We start from the raw sequence: 19231 nt of genomic DNA on the forward strand, positions 1-19231 counted from the left end.
GAAAGGAATGAAATAAAATAAATTAGAGAAAGAGTAAGTAAACTATATTTATGGCATAGTTTCAACTATGTAAATATTATGCCTACACATAGGTAAAGATTACTTACTCTGAGAAAATAGAAACCAAGACAAGAAATCTCTGGGTCAGATTTTATAGCCTGGAGCAGCACTAAGTGAAGGACAGTCCAGCAGGGTGAATATAGCTGACAGACCTCACTATCTTGTGCTTCCAGTAATTCGGAGAGGTTTCAAAGAAAAACCTATGTTTGGTGATTCCCAAATCATTCAACTGCTTTTTTGAAGGGGAGAGTCAAAATAAAAAAACAAAACTGGGAAGATAGGATGAGTGAGGGAGAAGTGAGACTGAGTAATTTCTGTGTACCAGCTCTCTCCTGCAGATGGAAGGTAAAATGGAAAGAATATGAACTTATGAAGCAGAGGCCTGCCTGAGTTTGAAAATTGCAGCCACTACTTATTAATTATGACCTTAGCTTTCAGTGTCATTTTTCTTTCTTGTACAATAAAAAAGTGTTAATAAATAAAGTACCTTTGTCACAAGGCTATTTCAAAGAGCAGAATGTCACTTCATATGAAAAGTGAGTCTGTGTGAAGTGCTGGTTGTGGTTATCATGCTTTTCCTTAGAGGCAGCTGCACTGTGCACAGTGTCCCTGCCCCACCCTCTGTAATGGATTCTGACTGCCACACACCTCGTACAACCTGGCCTCTTTGACACTTGAACCCAGCTCTTCCACACTGGTATGAATGTGCTGCTGTGTTTCCAGCTGCAGCTCCACACTAGGCAGGTCACTGCCCCACTCTGCTCGCTCCAGTTTCATCTGAAAAAGAAAAGATACATATGTAATAACTTATTGCTAAATTGGCAGAAAAAGAAAATTGTCACAATTAATGTTTAGACAAAGGAACTAGGGGTAGAGGACTGGACAAAAGGACATCTCAACCATTTCCATTATGGCCTCTTACAAGAAAGTATGCCATAATCATTCCCAAGGAGCTGGAGACTAAACCCCGCCACCTATAGCAGTACAGGCAGCTTTTTGCTGCAGCATTATGGGAATATATTCATAAATTTACCAACCAGGAAGGTATTCCCACTTGCTGAAGATGCTTAACTTTGTATTTTAGACATTTCCCTTTATACAGTCTCTTCATTTCACAATCAGAATGGATATAAGAAGAAATATCTGAAAATATTAAACTTCATTCATGGACTCAAGCATCGACTAACAAATTTTAAAACATTAGCTTGTCTTTGAATATTTATAATTAACGGTACACAGGGAATCCATCATTAGGAAATGGGAAGAATTTATATAAACAAAAGGGTTAGAAGGATAAAAAGGACAATACTGAACTTGAACCATTATCCTGGAATACACACGAATAGTGCCTCCTAGGGATGTGAAGTACATCATAGAGAATACAGTCGATATTATAATAACTATGTATGGTACCAGATGGCTACTAGACTTATGGGGTGATCCATCCATAAGTTATACATAAATATCTAATCAACTATGTTGTGTACCTGAAACTAATATATTGTTATGTCAACTGCAATTGAAAAACCTATTTTTTAAAAAGTGCTCCTTAGAATTGTAAACAAAGAAGGCTTGCTTAAATGTAAGAGTTGAGGCCACACACGAAAAGCAAGGAATAAGTTTCCCTGCCAATGAGGAAATTTCAGAAAAGATAACTGAGATTTACAGATAGACTGCAACTTCTCCCACAAGCTCCCATTTAGAGTACAGAAAACTGAAGAGAATAAATTTCCTAATGGCTTCAAATTAGAAAAGCCTGTGCCAAGTGGAATTTTGAGAATGTGAGCTGATTCTATCCATTTAAAATTTAAGGAGAAGGGGGCCTGTGTCCTAGGCAGCATCAATAATTAAGGGAATCTATACAATTGGGAATAGAGCAACACAGTCCTCTTAGATAAGCTGCTGGATCCAGTAAACCTTAGTACACTGTTGAGGCATTTGGAACATCCACTCACCTGCATTTCTTCTACCCAAGACAGTAGTTCATACACAAATCGGAGATTGCCTTCATCTTCTGAGGAAGATATAGACACAAGTTCAGCCCGAGTCATAGGCTTTCGGAACCAGGAGGTAGAAGAAGAATGGGTTCCCTTGGTCAAGGGTTCTGCTTTCAGATGAGAAGTGGTTAAAGTAGAGGGTGGAACCAGTTCAAGTGAAGTGAAATGGCCCTTTCGATACAAGTTTGTGCACTCTAGACGCAAGGTGACTAGCTCATCCTGTAGACGCATAACCCTGAAATGCAAGAAGATAAAGAAGGAAGAGACTTAAATTTGTAACGTACTTTAAAAAATACAATCTTCCCTATCCATTTAACAAGGGTGAGGTAAAAATAAAAATAAAATCCTATCAGGAAAGTGTTTTTGAGAAAGCAGAAGTGTTAAATGAATGCAAAGTGGTATTATTAACATCTTCATCGTATAGACTTGTCTTTGAGGCAAACACCAAATTACAGTGTTAACTGGAGGGCTGCAAACTAATACCCATTTACATAAGTCCTAGATGGCATCATAGAATAAATAATAGATCAGGGGGTCCAAAGATGTCTTTGTCTTGGCTCTGTATGAACTATGTGACTTGGATGATGCCCATCCCTCTATGGGTCTTGGTTTCCTCCTCTGTAAAATGACACTGGATCACCATATCTAAACCATTTCTGGTAGCACACCCCTCTCTGCAGGTCACTCTGAAATACGTGGGGTGTTATAAGATGATACAATGATTAGGAAACCTTACAGGTACTTAGTGTCATGGACTGCAATAAGTGGAAATTGTCCTTCACCAGAAGAATATTCCTGCCAAAACACATGTAGTATTCCTACTGAAACATTGAACCCTAAAGTTCAAATTACAAGATTCAGTACCTGACTCTTGAGCCATGAGCCTCAACAGTAAGCAAACCCTCAGTGTGAGTCCCATGCTCCTCACCTAAAAGCCAGCTCTTCTAGCTGGTAATAATTCTCATCACGTAGGATCTGGAGATCCACCTGCAGCTGCCTGATAAGACCTTCACATTCCTGAATGTACATGATGACATCTGACTCGCACTGTACTGGTTGTCCTGATTCCAGGTGAGCGGCGTCCTGAGAGACAAAGAGAGAGTAAGAGTGGGAGAACTCCCAGTGTTCCCACCCACAAGGACAAGGGAGCCAAGGAGCTCATTGCAATTCCATGAGTAAGCAAGTATCACAGCTGGATTCCTCAAATGTTAATTTCAACCATTAGAGTACAGGGTGAGAAGTGGAAAACATGTGACATAAGAAGGGAGACAAAACAGACACTTACAGCCTGCAGTGTATTCTTGGCTAGTGTCAGTTTTTCTTCACAGTTCAAAGCACCATTCTGGATTTTGTTTGCAATCTGTAGCAGCAATTCCAGCCTAAAATAAGATCAAAACCATAGTCAAGTGCAGGGTCCAAAGTAGCCCAGTATGTAATTTTAGATCCCCTGCAGGCTCTGGACCCACCTCTCTACAGCTGGTCGAAGTGATTTTTCTCGCTCCAGCATCTCAATGATGAGCTTTCCCCACTCTTCTTCTACATCATTAGGGTGATAACCCTGAGGCAGTTTAATTCGGCCAAATTCAATCCACACCTAAAAAACCCATAGATACTCTCTTAATCCAAAACACAGCCATGACCTCAGACCCCAGTTTTAATTTACTCTTTGCACATTACTTCTTCCTTCTTTACCCAGCCATTCAGAAGTTTTTCCAATTGTCTAATAAGAGAAAACAATGGAATATTTAGCAGTACCTTACCTTGAGGTGAGAGCAAAATAAACACCTCTAAAATACAGGGACTATCTGCTCTAACTCCTTCCATTCTTTCTGCATTTTACATAACTCCTCCTATCTCCTCATAACCCCCATTTTGGAAAGGTCAAATGCCCATCTCTACAGCTTCAAATCCTCTAGGAATCAAAATATGAATGAAAGTCTCTTTTCTTTCCATCCCAAGGAAACACTTGGCTTCCCTCCAAGAAACTGGAAAACTTCCACAAAATAAATGTGTCACTTTTCAATAGTCCCTTTAAAAAATACAGATGGTTGCTACTGCCCCTTTCCACAAATTTTCAGGACCAGCCTGAGAGTAATGCTAGATTTTTCACCCTAGCACATTGCTGGCAATGCAGGTTGGGAAGAGGATGTTGGGAATGTAACGCAGTAGTGACCACAGGGCAAACCAGCAAACCCTAAGTCCCAGCAAAGGATAAGCTTCCTTACCTCCAATAATTTATACAGTTCCTCAATTCTTCCTTTTTCTCTCTCCTTTGCCAGAATTTCTGTTTCTTTGAAGTGTATATACTGGTTATAAAGTGCCTACAAAATTAATATTTGGTAAGTGAATAAGTACGTGCAAGCAGCCTGGCCCAATTTTTCATACTACCTCACCTAGAAACCAGCAACAGCAACCTCTAAGACTTAATCCCTAGAATGAATTTATTTTAAAAAGCAATGATTTTACCTTTAGTTCGACAGGGTTCTGGGGAAAAGATTTATCTGACATCAGTATTGTGTGCTGTTTGATCCAGGGAATGAGAGAGTCCACTCGGCTTTGGTATTCTTGCCACCTGGAGTCTACTTCCTAATATCAAAAGGTAAATATCACATATCTTTTGATTAGCAGTACACAAAACAAGCTCAGCAGAAAGTACCTCAGGCCACCCCAAACTACATAAAATCCTTTTCCTCTAACTGCCTACCCAGCTGTTCAGTTTAACACTCAGAGTCCCAGTTTCAAAGCTCCTCAAGGGCTCTCAAATGGGATTTAATTTTCTGACACCCAGAATAGCCTAGGTTGGATGCTACAAAATTAGCGACAGACTCATTCCCAGGGACCAAGGACAATGACCGTGTATAAATATGATGTAGATTCAGTTTGCTCTGTATAAAAGTGTTCTGTATACAGTAAGCACGTAAGAAATATGGTCTAATCAACACATTGTACCCAAACAGAAAAGTAGAAGGCATTTTTAGCAAGTGTTCTTTTACCGTGGCACTGATCCCTTCTCCACCCTCAGGGACTTTAGGGAAGGCATCATAAATTGAAGACACATAAGTGATTACAGACTTTTCATCTGGAGATGGCACATCCACATCTGAGAGAAAGGGCAAGAAATTTCTTAGTAGAACAAAGGCACCTGCCAGAAGAAGGAATAGTGAATACTGCCAAACATACTTAACTTTAGTCAGCTCTCACCTTCTGCATCCAATAGCCGGGTGACCCCCAGTCTTTCTGCCACTTCAAAAGCCTGTTCCAGATTCTCTCGGCTACTTTGGATTTGTACGCGCTCCATGTCTATCAGATCAGGTCTGCAAAAGCCCACCAAGGCACATGAAAGGCCACCATCTACATGCCACACGTGAATTCACACAAAGAAAACCTCTTTAAAATACCCAGAGCTAAAAAAACTGATTGACTCAAAGAGAGAACAATAGGTTTAGATAGGTTCTAATTCCACTTTTAAATATTAATGCATGCCAAGAGCCCAGTGTTCCCTAATTCAAAACTTACACAAACAGCAGCCTGGTTGGATTCCACAGGAAAAGTATCATAAGCTAGCACAGAGTGAAAACTGGGGCATGTGTATGGCCACTAAGAGTGCAATAATTTTTATTTTTGTTATTCAAAATTCCTATCTTCCTCTCTCCTCTCACTCCAGCCCCCTGCTATTCCTCAGCACTCCAAGCAAGCACTCACATCAGGCCCTCTGTACTCACTATTTCCTCTGCCCGAAACACTCTGACCCCAGAGGCCTGCAGGGCTCACACCCTCACAGCTCTGCTCCTACATCCTCATCAGAGAGGCCATCACTGACTCTCTGTCCAAAATACCACAACCCCTGCCACTTTCCATCCCTTCACTGCACTACGATTATGTGGCTGCATATATTTATTTGTGTGTTGTCTAATAAACAAATAATCTCCATGAAAGCAAGAACTTCTGCTGTTTTGTGCACTGCTATTTGTGCCCAGTGCCTAGAACACCAGGAGTTCAATACATACTCCTTTTCAAAATGAATAAAATGAATCAGATTCTTGATTCTTGGTTGAGGGGGAAAGTGACATTATAACTAATTACAAACAAGATGAGAATTCCCTCCAGACACACTGAAATTCCACTGCATTTACCTGTACCGGTGAATAAGTGCATTGAACATCTTCCCATCACTCCAGCAGGAGGAAAAGTTGGTGCATTTGATTCCTGTGTAACCAGCTGTGACCTTCTGGGTCCACAGGAGCAGCTTCTCCTTGGCTGACATGTCCCCTGATTCTCCACTAATATAGATGTCAGAGATCTGCCAAAAGATAGGACACAGAGTAATCTTCATACAGCGTGGCTCTTGGAAGACATGCCAACAGAGCACCATCTCTCAGGTGTCAGCACTGTGAGAGTAACAGCCTTCCTGCTGGTCAGTTCAAGGGATAATCAACAACAGGCACTTTCAAGTCTCTGAATCCTAACTTTACAAACTCTACTCATAATAGATTAAACACCAGCAGAAGATACTTTAAAATCATAAAAAACAAAAACAAAAAAACAGGACCAGGAACTTTTACTAATACTTTATTTAGTATGAAAGAAAGCTGTAGGCTAATAAATCTTACTAAGATGTCTGAAGAAAGACTATGAGAACAAAAAGGTATGGGTAGCTTGCATGGAGTCTAGAAAAAAGAAGTGAGTAAATGTTGCCTCCAAGACTGTGATGGCAAAATGATGGCCTAAGCAGTACATTCCAGGACTCTCATCTACTTGACAGGTACATTTCTATGGGAGAAATCAGGCTGCCGCACTTTGATGATACCAATTAGTAAGATCAGCAAATCCATCCTCCACCCACCACCCATCTCTGCTCTGACTCTGTATTCACCTGACAACCTTCAGATTATTATCTGCTTCCCATATAATATCCTAAAGCAACAAAATGCAGAGTGGCCAGATTCAAATACTGTATCACTGGGCAATTATAATTTTTATTGTAAATTAATTAATTTACATCAATCAATCTTTAACAAGTATCATCACACATTAAGTCAATCCCCTAAAATTCAATCAACCCCAAGTATACTGGGAATAAAAAAGAGCTAGAGTTGCAGAGCTGAGGACCCAATAGCAGTTGATAATGGCACCAAGCCATCACCCTGCAAGTCCACTACAGACAGCACTCCCACCCCGTACCTACTCTATTCCAGTTCTCCTTGACATTTCTAGCTGATGGTTTCAATGACTAGCTACCACTCAACAGTGACCTAACCTATCCCAGTACTTTCACCGAAACCACCTCACATACATATTAAAGGCAGCAAACCCATTGATGGAACTAGAAAATAAATTTGTTGAAGTTAGAAGGGATAGAACTTGAATAAACAAAGTGAAATGTGAGTATTTGTGTTTTTACTTAAAAAAAAAAGAAATTCCAGTTTATTAATTGACATTATATGTCCTCTCGGATGGCACAATCTCTTGGATGGCATCGCCTATCTGCCAATCACAATATCTTTGTATATTTCACTGAAAATAGTTCAATGAACAGTTTTACTTCAGATTTTTCACAAAGCTGTAATGAGACAGAGAAGTGTTTTGGTCCCTTGGGGTAGGGTAGGGTGGGGGCTGGGATCCGTTTGGATTAAGGCACTTCCTAGACTGTGCACTGAATGAGAAGAATGGGATTATTGTAACCATCACAGTAATTACATTTGGCTTTTGTCCACCTCTTCATTTAATACTCATTTGTGATATGCACAGCACTGTCCTTTGGAATATGCAGAAGCTTTTACTTTAATCTTCCAAATGCAAAACCTCAGCTTCAGTGTCAGGGAGCTTTTTCCCTCATCTGTATTCTTTTTTTTTTTATTTAATTTATTTTTTTAAATTGATTATGCTGTTACAGTTGTTCTATTCCCCCCTTCATTCCCCTCCACCCTGCCCCCCCATCCCCACCATTACCCCCCTTTAGTTTATGTCCATGTGTCTCAAGTCCTTTAGGTTCTATATTTCCCATTCTTAAAAAGCAGCATTTTGGAAAGGGGGAAATAGCCTCAATACCATTCCAGGGACCGTGGCACTTCTGCCTGAATCCTCTCTCCACCCACACTTAAAGGCTTGATTAATTCCTTCTCTGAACAAGGGGATAGTGACCAGAGGGGAGAAGGAAGGGAAGTTAAGGGGAAAAAGGGGGAGGGATTTGGAGGAACAAATAGGAAGGAAGGACACAGAGACGAGAACTAAGGGGGGTGGAAATGGGAGGGAGGTGAGGAGCAAGGGGCGGGGGAGGCTGGGATGGGAAAAATAGACAAAAAACTGTACTTGAAAAATAACTAAATAAAATTAATTTAAAAAAAAAGGATTTAAAAAAAATTCCTTCTCTGAAACATATCTTGAAACTTAATTTATTCTTAACAATTCAATAAATATTTACTAAAAAACATCTCATCTGTGCTTAATACAATTCTAGATACCGTGGAAAGGAACAAAAAAAAGTCTAATACCATTTATTCATTCTGTTGTTACTTCCTGAGCAACTACTATGTTGAAGGAGCTGTGCTTAAGTTCTTGGTATCTCAAGATAAAAGCACAACCTTGAGTTTCAAGTTCAAGCAATTCAGAAGGGAAGACAATATATTACACAGAGATCAATGCTGTGTCAGAGAGAAGCAGGTAACCCAAACTGGCAATGCCAAGGAACTTTTCTGAGACAACAACATAACATCTATGCTGAGTTTTAAGATGAACAAAAGTTACCCAGGTAAAGAGGGGGAAACAAAAAACAGACATGCTTGCCCTGCCATGTTAAGACATGTCATATCTAGCTAAAATAAACCAGTCCCCAAATTTTCCCAAATGATAACAGATGGATGGAAGAGAGGAATAAAGGAAGGGAAGCTTTGTGGCCCTCTTGAACATATAAACTTCTAGAAATGTATTTACATGTACACTTTTTAAATTAAGCAGAATGTCTAATGTACTAACTTAATGCTTTTACTATTTTTACATTTCATAAAACCATGTTATTCAAACTCTTTGCATCTTTGACAAAAATGCCTTTTTCATAATTAAAGCTAATTTTTTTTAAAAAGCTACTATTTGAGTGAATATTTTAGAAAACATCCTTTCCATTTTTTTTTAAGATTTCTGAGACACAGCACCACTTTTCTGAACCATGCAGTCACTGAAAATTTCATCCGCAGCTACAAGAATCCAGTTGCATAGCACTGGATTAATTTTTTTAAATTCATTCATTCATTCTCTTGATGTTTATGATTTCCATAATGTGACCACTTGCTGTCTGAGTGTGTTTTATAAGTGATGTAATTTTTTAAAAGTTTTTAATGTGATTACTACTTATATACAATTATATTCAACACATCAAAATAGGAAGTTAAATTCTCAAAAACAGTAACTAAAACTTTCTTAGATTTTTGGTCTTTTTGTTTAACCAATTATGTCAGTTGATCTCTACAAAAACTGATATAAATTGAGTAGCAGATGGTGACCCAATTTATTCATCCCTTCTTATGGAATTATTATAATTTCACTGAGAGTTCACTAACAATAAAGACTTTATGAAGTCAAATACAAAGAGAATCTTTTTTTCTAAAGGCTAATTTCTAGGGGCACAGGGTGGGGGGAATCTTACCATAGTCATATGTGGTAGATGACATGAAAGAATTACACATAATTTAAGGCCTCAAAAAATTTACAGCAATATAGTATATAATGATATCCAAAAGAGGATCTCAGCAGAATGAAAACTTGTATGGGCTGGAGTGATGGAAAAAAATTTTTTAACATTTTTTTATTGATTATGCCATTACATTTGTTCTATTCCCCCCCTTCATTCCCCTCCACCCTGCACACCCCTCCCCCACCATTCCCCCCTTTAGTTCATGAACATGTGTCTCTAGTTCTTTAGATTCTGTATTTCCCCTACTATTCTTACCCTCCCCCCTATTTTCTATCTACTGTCCATGCTACTTATTTTCTGTACCTTCTCCCACCTTCTCCTTCTCCCACTCCCCTGTTGCTAACCCTCCACGTGATCTTCATTTCTATGGTTCACTACTGATCTAGCTGTCCTCTTAATTTGCTTTTGTTTTAGGTGTGGTTGTTGATAACTGTGAGTTTGCTGTCCTTTCACTGTTCATCTTTTTTATCTTCTTTTTCTTAGATAAGTCCCTTTAACATTTCATATAATAAGGGCTTGGTGATGATGAACTCCTTGAATTTGGTCTTATCTGAGAAGCACTTTATCTGTCCTTCCATTCTAAATGAAAACTTTGCTGGATAGAGCAATCTTGGTTGTAGGTCTCTGGTTTTCATGACCTGGAATACTTCTTTCCAGCCCCTTCTTGCCTGTAAGGTCTCTTTTGAGAAATCCACTGACAGTCTGATGGGAACTCCTTTGTAGGTGACTGTCCCCTTGTCTCTTGCTGCTTCTAGGATTCTCTCCTTCATTTTAATCTTGGCTAATGTAATGATGATGTGCCTTGGTGTGTTCCTTCTTGGGTCCAACTTCTTTGGGACTCTCTGAGCTTCCTGGATTTCCTGGAAGTCTATTTCCTCTGCCAGAACGGGGAAGTTCTCTTTTATTATTTGTTCAAATAAGGTTTCCACTCGTGACTGTTCCTCTTCCCCTTCTGGTACCCCTATAATTCGAATGTTGGAATGTTTAAAGATGTCCTGGAGGTTCCTAAGTTTCTCCTCATTTTTTTGAATTCTTGTTTCTTCTTCCTTTTCTGTTTGGTTGTTTCTTCCTTCCTTTTGGGCCACTCCATTGATTTGAGTCCCAATCTCCTTCCCATTACTATTGGTTTCCTGTGCATTACCATTCATTTCAATTAGTTTAGCTTTCATATGTTTCTCTAATTTGTGACTAAAATCAACCAGTTCTGTGAGGATCCTGATAACCGGTGTTTTGAACTGTGCATCTGAAAGTTTTGCTACTTCTTCATCACTTAGATTTATTGGCTCTGGGGCTCTGAGTTGTTCTTGAGCCATTTTTGGTCTGTTCGCGCCGTTAAGTATGAGGAGCGGAGTCTTAGTTGTTTACCAGGGCGGGGCCACCCAGGTCTCTGGTTTGTGACACTGTATGTGGGGGCGGGGTCAGAGAGGGAGCAATGGCAGTCCTCTCCGCTAGCCCAGTCCGTCCCACCACTCACCCCGGTCTGTTTATCTGAGCAGAATTGTGTGAGCCTGCTGCCCCGTGCCGTGCGGTCTCAATGCTCGCCTCTTCACCGGTTTATCTGAGCGCAAATGCGAGACCTACCGCAGACAGACAGCCGCGCCTCTTCCCTGTGTCCGTTGCTAGCTCGCACCTGTGATCCGCGCCTTCGGCTCCTTGCGCACCATCTGGTCATCTTTTTGGCCAACCTGCTCCGCTGCTGGCTTCACCCCTCTTACCAGTTTAGCTGAGCATTTCGTTGTTTTCGGACTCCATATTGTCGATTTTCTGTGTGGTTTGGTTTTGTTTATTGTTGTTAAAAATTTGTTGTTCTTAGATTTGGTTGTGCATGGACGCAAGGTATTTCCACCTATGCTTCCATCTTGGCAGAGGTCTGAAAAATATTTCTTAGAGAAGTACTATTTAAACTCATACTTGAAAGATATTATAAAATAGACAAAGAGAAAGAGGGAAAAAATTCCAGGTAGAAAGTGGATGGAAAGATTGGAAGTTGAAATAATTTGAAACAGAAATAGTAGATGATTATGGGTTTGACCTGTTAAAACAGGAAAGTTCAAACTGGGAACTGATATAGGTAACATCAGATAGATGATGGTGGGCAGGATTGGAATTCCAGGCTGAGGAGTTCGGACGTTGTATAAGTCTATGTAAGTCTCAGGGAATAAGACTAGATGAAATGAACAAATAGGTGCTTGATTCTCATGTCCTGAAGTTTCTAGCTGTCCTCATCCCACAGTAGAGAAGGCATCAGACTTTGAAAACTTTCAGTCAAAAAGCAGATACGGGTACTGTGCAGTTATTTGTTACAAATGCCTTGATAGAGAGATCTAATGACAGCTGTGTTTTACCAACATCAGACTTGGGTCAGTATTCCAATCAGAATCTTGGTGGTCTCTCTAGGAAATAGAACTAGAATAGAAATCCTATGTTACAGAATATGGATATTTCCAATTCTAAAATATATGAAGAGGTTTTCCATCACTCTACACCCTTGCTTACACGTGGTATATTTTCAGATTATTTTTGTCCAATATGATGAGTGTAAAATGTTATCTCATTTTGATTGCTGTATCTTTGATTACTAGTGAGAAAAACAAGTGTTTGAAGCACTTAGGTTTCCTTTTTTGTGCACTGTTTATTCCTGGGCTTTCCCTAATTTTCTAACTAGGGCATTTACCTTTACTATTAATAACATTTATTGTGTTTTACTTGTATTAATTCATGTAATTTTGACAGCAACCCTATAAAGCAGGAGTGTCAAACTCATTTTCACTGGGGGCCACATCAGCCTTGTGGTTGCCTTCAAAGGGCCAAAATAATTTTAGGACTGTATAAATGTAACTACTCCTTAACTGTTAAGGAGTTGAAATTACTTTTGGCCCTGACAAGGCAGCTGTGAGGCTGATGTGGCCCCCGGTGAAAATGAGTTTGACACCCCTGCTATACAGTATATATACTATTCTTATACTCAATTTACAAATGAGAAACTTATGTCACAGAGAAGTTAACAAACTTGCCCTGAGGTACAGTGCTCGGGAGTAGTAGGGCAGAAAGTCAAATCAGCCAATCTGGTTCCATACTCTTCACCACTACTCTATTATCACACTTCCCATGTTCTGGATATTTGTCCTTTTTCAGTATATGCATCATATAATAATTTTACCATTGTTTTTCTTAACTTCCTATTTGAAATGGAAATTTTCAAACAGATACAAAAAGAGACAAAATAATAATAAATTCCTATGTACCCATCACCCAGTTTCAACCATTATCAACTCATAACTTATCTTGTTTCATGTACACTCCACCCACTTCAGTCCTTCCCTATTATTATGAAGCAAATTCCATATAACATTTCTTCCAGAAACACTTCAGTGTGTATCTCTAAAAGATAAGGACGCCTTTTAACATAATCGTACCACCACTGTTATACCTAAATAATAATGATGATTACTTAGTAATATTTTTAATTAAGTCAAATATTTTTGGAAAAGAAAAATCTTTTCTTAAATGAAATTCTAACTGTAATTTTAACTACTGTATTCCTACAATAGTGTCATCTAGTTAATTCTGCTTTTTCTTGCAATACAAAGTTAATATTAGTAAAGCAACTTTCCCTGTAATTAAAGAGGAGAAATGGGAAAGTGGTACTTGTATACTGAAAAGGCTGAGCCCAGAAAAATCATATACCAACTGATTTCTCATAGCATCACTAACCCCCCAATATTAGATCTACCACCTGAGATTGTAGGGACTGTAAGGATTTATGGCAAGGACATTGGAATAGAGCCAAATTCTTCATTCAGTGGAATACACTAACAGTGTGGGCAAGAAATTGGCAGTGGGAGCCAAGATAGGGAGGAAAAAGGAATTTTAAACAATTTCCCTTGTTCTAAAAAGTCTGGTATCGATGACAGCTGGGAGTAGGGAATCCTCCTGAGAGAGAAAGAATAGGCCAGAAGGCCTTGGTCTGACATCAAAGTACAATGCTGTTAACCTGCTGCCATCCAGCTCCAAACCCTCATCTATTTGTCACACTGAAAACCATTTTTGTCAGGTGGTCTCTGCCATCCTGCTTCTGCATTAAGTGTTTCTTGCAAGGGGAGAATCAACTATACCAGGTGAACAGGAAGCAGGCCATTTAACTTATATTGTCTAAACCCCAAACTCATAAGAAGTACAAGTTTCTATTTCTCTCTGTCCTGAAAAGAAACAAAACCTATTGCAAAGTTTATGTCCAGCCAAAGCCTGGTCCCATTCCCATCGATATGCTCTGGACTGATCAACAAGAGAGGCTACATGAACTGAATTATACCGAGGACAGGCGCCACTCTGGAACAGGAATTACTTTCTGAGGTGGGTTACTACTCTAACATATTAAAAGCAAAACAAGTGCACGTGCGCACACCCCCCCCCACCTCCAAATCCATTCTGGAGCTGCCAGCTGTCTCTTCTTGAGCAAGGACTTGGTGTGTGACTAGCTGCAGCTGCTCCCCCGACCCCTGTGTCCTCCCAGTGCTCTTGCCTTCAGCAAAGGAAATTCAGGCTCATCAAGATGCTCCCGCCTGGAGTCTCAGCCCACATTGTATAGGCCTGCAGAGTCAGAACACGCTTCCTCTGCCTCTCCTACTGTGGCCCTGGCCCTGTGAATGTCCTCAGGCCCTGTGAATAGCCTGCTGGTGAGGGAGGAAAGATAGTTCCTTCAGAGACCAATGAGTCCTCAGGCCCTTCGGCCTTATGGACTTGCATCCAGTAGGGATTTCCCATTTATCTTGAGAAGTAACTTATGTGTCATATAGGATGGTCAGTCTGTGTTCTCCACATCACAGAATAGACGCAGAGCCTCAGAAGCGGTTCAGCCACCTCAGCTAACAGTCACTTAGTTTCTCAGCCTGGGCTGAGTTTTACAGCTAAGTAATCTGGCTGTGTCTGATCTAAAACGGTAGAAGGAATGGTATGCAGAGCTTGGGTGCCCAGAAAATGCCACATATCAATTTGATTCACATACTGAACAGCAAAAGAATCACACTGCTATCAATACTGTCAAACTACAGATCAGAGTCCAAAAGTTTTTGCCACCAATCTTTTCCTTAATAGTTCTCATGGAGTGGTTCGGAACCTTCCCTTCCCAGTGAGGAAATCCTGTACCATGGCCACCTATGGTCCATTATCTAGATTTCCACTAGGAGGCCTTTAAAATTTTACACTCCAAACTTTGTAAAAAATCTCACATTCACTTATGAGGGTGAGTCTTAAAATATTACAGTGCCTCCACAACTTCAACTTAATGCTAGTGGTACCAAAAGAGCAACCAGTTCAGCAGATGGTTGTATCCCCAACTGCTCCACACCCATTCCACACAAAGATGAAAGGTGAGTTTGAATTAACTCAAATATTCATACGCGTCACCCCAGCAACCCTGTTGCCTTCCTTTCTACCTTCGCACACACGTTCATATGGAAAAGCCTGAGGAAGGCTCTTGCCTAACCATATAAGTGAGTATTTTTCAATGACCACTTTTCCCTGCAACTGTTGTGAGTCTCCAAACTCTGTAATAACAAAGGACACTGGGATGGGTCTATCTATGGGGAAATTCATCCCCAAAGAAGACACTGTAAACACATCAGCTTAAAATATGGGTCTCTCCTCAGCCTCGTGCGGTTGGCGATAAGCAGGGCACCAGCAGATAGGCCACGTCCCTGTTTTGCAGACATCAAGGCAGCTGCCCTACGTCTCAGCAAGGAAAATGGCCTACTTCATCATCCACCTCTTGCCGCTGTGGGGCTCTAAAGTGCGTATTTCTTCTGCTGAAGAGGGTAGCAAGCCAACAAAAGTTCCTCAGTCATTGGTGAATTATAACTTCAGTCACTGTGCCACCTAGGGTCTTGCTGAGTCCTGCTACCCTCCCAGTGTCCGGATCTCTTGAAATCTCACTTGCTCCTTGAACCTAAAAACGTTCCCAGCACCCACCAATGCCATTACCACCACCCATGCCTTGATATATAACTCACAAAAACTTGAGAGCTATAAACAAGTTTAATCAGAAAAAACAACTTTTCTGAGCCTCAAACCTTCAAACTGCCCTAACCCCTCTCTGTATTAATCTCCAACTTGATGTCCCTCTCCTCTAATGCCAGAATTAGTAACCAAAGGAGGATTGGCCCTGTCCACCTCTACAAATATTGAATGAGTGTTGTCATTAGCTGTGCCCCGGCCCTGCAGGAGTAGGATTGCATCAGCTCTAGTAAGAGCATCATTCTCCTGGGTAGAAGAGCAATTACATCTAAGACAGCTGCCTCACCCCTTCTCCATCCATTTCAGAGACTTAACTAGACCTCCCTCATCCTTTCTGCTACCCCACAAACTTCCTTTGGCAGGGGAGCTGATAAACAGACCTGCCTGAGAGTAAGTGCTAAATAGCACTGCTCCTTGAGAGACAACCCCACCAGTCAGCTCAAGCAATTATGCTGCATGGTTACCCAGAATCAGGGACTCCTCAGAGACAACAAGACTTGGTTCCAAGCATCCAGGGGCAGACCTGAAATAGATTCTGATTGCCAAGCACAGCAGTCACTAACTCCCAGTTCCTGACATAGTGGTAAGTTTGAGAAGGAGCCCCAAGATCCTCACTGCTCACCACACTCCACTTTAATAAGTTTGATGGCCAGGAATCCAAACAGCTGTTTGCATATCTCTTGGACATGCACACCTACCTCTTCCAGACCCCATGATGGGGTGTGGCTTGCCTCCAAAGAAATAGTGCCATCCTCTTCTGAGAATGACATGGAGCTCTTTTCAGGTTCTGTATCTTTAGGCTGGATCCCATGTAAGTGTGGCCCATTGCTGCCATAGCCAGAGGAGGAGGGCAAAATGCTCACAGTCAGGCCACTGCTGGACAAATCACTCTGAGAAGCAAGCAGTCTAGGAGCCTGGGGGGACGCTCGACCCATGTGGGCAGGCTCTGTGGGTCTATGGCTTCTCAACTGCTCCAACAGTGATGAAGGGACAGAAGGCTCTGTAATCCAGGAACCTGTCTTGGGGGCACTTAAAATATCCTTGGTTCCTCCCTCCACACTCCAGCCCTCTGAAAGGCGGTCTTCATCGCCTGTGTTGGTGGGGTTATCCGTCCTGGGGAAAGTGCTGCTCTGATATCCAGGTTGAGTTTCTGCTTTCTCCGCTGCAGTCTCTCCTTGCAAAGGCAGCAGCACAGCCCTGCTGCTGCAGGATGCTGTCCTCGGAAATTCCACCAGCTGGCTCACTGACTTCTCACAATCCCTCTCTGCTGGGTTATCAAGCAGGTGAGCGATGACAGTCATCCCCTCTTCCAGGGAATCCCAGACCCCTCCGGCAACTGATGACTCATTCTCTAGCCAAAGGTGGGCAGTCTGGATCTCCTCCTGGAATCTCTCCTTCACCTGCACAATCATCCCTTGATCTCCCACTCCGGAGTTGGGGGCCGAGTCTCCAGGCAGTAAAATATCTGTCGGGGGATGTTCTACCACTCCCACTCCTTCCTCCTTTTGGACGCTCACTATTAACTTGGTTAGGGTTTCTGTCTCTTCAATGACTCCAGTTCCTTCCAAGGGTTCTTCCTTAGGTGATACCTCTGGAGCAGGGGCTTTTTTCCCCCTCCACTTCCTTTTGAACCGAACCCTTTTCTTAGGAGATATAGGAGCCTTCTCAGGAATAGCTACGGAATCTTTCGGCTCTTTAACACAGCCCAGCGAATTTCCCATCGCTTTCCTCTCCTAATCTTAGCAAAAACGCAGCTAAGCCAGTCCTGGGATCCCAGAGAAATCCCAGCCTTGGCTTCATCGGATTAGATGCACATTTTAAAACATGCACTATGCCGGCAATCCCTCCAATTCTCTGTCCCTCCCTCCCCGCCTCTCTCTGTCTCTTCTAGCCGCTGCTGATTCAGACAGCCATCTTACAGGCTCAGAGCTGCAACAAGACAAATTCAAAGCATCTCACTGCAGTTCAGAAATCACTTGACCTAAAAGCAGACAGAAACCGGATTGGCTGTAGCTTCCTCTCTCCAAATATGAGGTAATTGGAGCACTGCCCTCAGAAACACAAACAGAAAGCAAAAAGGAGCTAGAAACCAAGGGAGGGGAGAAATTAGGGAGGGTGAGGAGGAGGGGGAGATCGTGAGAGTAAAAGGAAAAGCGAGGGGGGGGACGAGGAGAGGGGAAGAGGAGAGGCCAAGGGAGAAGGTAACCTGGAGGAGGGAGAAGGAGGAGGAGGAGAAAGAGGGAAAAGCAAACCAGAGCTACTGGAACAAACCAGAAAGGGAAGGGCCAAGAAGAACCAGGAACTGGGGATGCTGCAATTATGGCCCCCAGACTCTGAAAGAAAACAGATTTCAATTGTACCAAGATGTCCATAAGAAAGTATCAAGCAAGGTAAACATATTCTCTATTTTTTTCAGGTCAGAAATAAAATTATTTTAATCAAATTATAACCAAAGAGAGACTAGAGCCTATTCTCAGGGTTAAGAAACACAGGCTTTCCTCTTGCAGCATTTATTTCCCTCCTTTGAGACAGACAGAAAGAAAGAGAAATACCTGTTAAATCTGCTGGGCAATGATACACTGGGAAAACCCAGAAACCAGTTCTGGGCATAGGATCTCGACAACACTTCCACACACAACAGAGGTGGCATCTCTGCTGAGACATGTGACAACAGTAGTTGCTGCTGCAGCTGCTAACAGCTAACATTATTTTAGCATTTTTTATGTGCTAAGCCTTGTGCTAAGCTATGGATTATTTCATTTAATTCTCACAGTAGCCATAAAAGGTCAAAACTATTATTATTATTTTACACTTGACAGGTAAAGAAATAGAGGATTAAGAAAGTTGATTACTTTGCTCAAGGCTACACAGCTAGTAAGTGGCAAAGCCAGAACATGAACTGCTGTTTTAAGACTTTTCATTTCAACCCCATGTCACACTAGCTCCTTCTAACTGCGGCAGAGATGGAAGTCTATACTCAGTTAAGTAAAACAGGAAGATGCCCTACCATTGTAAATTGGCAACTTGACTCATTTGGACCAAGGACTCAGACAAAGAGATAACACTTGCTATTAAGGAAAGAAATTGCTAAAATGAGGCCTTGATGATTTTTACTTAAATTGCAATAGGGCAGGAAGTCTGAAGAACAGAGCTAAGAAGTTGATTGAAAAGTTACACTATTTTGTCAATGGGATCTGCCCACCCCAATTTTTTAGTATGGTGACTGACAGATGAGATACCACCACAACCCAAAGGGCTCTGAAGAGAGCAGAAGGCAAGAGGTTTTATGAGCTTCTTCTTGCTTACAGCTCTTTAGTCTATACCAAAAGGATCCCAACCCACACAGCAGAGAGAAACAGCCTGCCTGGCTCTAGCTATGTGAGCCCTAAAGACTTGTATCAGTACAGCTCTACCCACCTTCCCTGGAAACTTGAAAACTGCCCTGCACAAAAGGAGAGCAATAAGAAGTCCTAAA

The 19231-nt window shown here is 41.4% G+C and overlaps 1 protein-coding gene across 14 annotated transcripts in view; it reads right to left on the reverse strand.

The window, feature by feature from the left end:
* MACF1 (microtubule actin crosslinking factor 1) overlaps positions 1-19231 on the reverse strand; it is a 326604-nt gene that overhangs the window by 156772 nt on the left and 150601 nt on the right. For all 14 annotated transcript variants that reach the window (XM_053660146.1, XM_053660135.1, XM_053660145.1 and 11 more), the window contains 10 exons: positions 6191-6357; positions 5259-5371; positions 5051-5157; positions 4524-4643; positions 4283-4378; positions 3524-3651; positions 3343-3436; positions 2986-3140; positions 2016-2292; positions 709-837 (listed from right to left, as the gene is read on the reverse strand). In XM_053660146.1, the coding sequence (XP_053516121.1) occupies positions 709-837; positions 2016-2292; positions 2986-3140; positions 3343-3436; positions 3524-3651; positions 4283-4378; positions 4524-4643; positions 5051-5157; positions 5259-5371; positions 6191-6357 (1386 nt within the window). The remainder of the gene's footprint in view (positions 1-708; positions 838-2015; positions 2293-2985; positions 3141-3342; positions 3437-3523; positions 3652-4282; positions 4379-4523; positions 4644-5050; positions 5158-5258; positions 5372-6190; positions 6358-19231) is intronic.

Source organism: Artibeus jamaicensis, unplaced genomic scaffold, assembly GCF_021234435.1.
Source record: "Artibeus jamaicensis isolate MK-2021 breed Jamaican fruit bat unplaced genomic scaffold, CSHL_Jam_final scaffold_847, whole genome shotgun sequence".
NCBI lineage: Eukaryota > Metazoa > Chordata > Mammalia > Chiroptera > Phyllostomidae > Artibeus > Artibeus jamaicensis.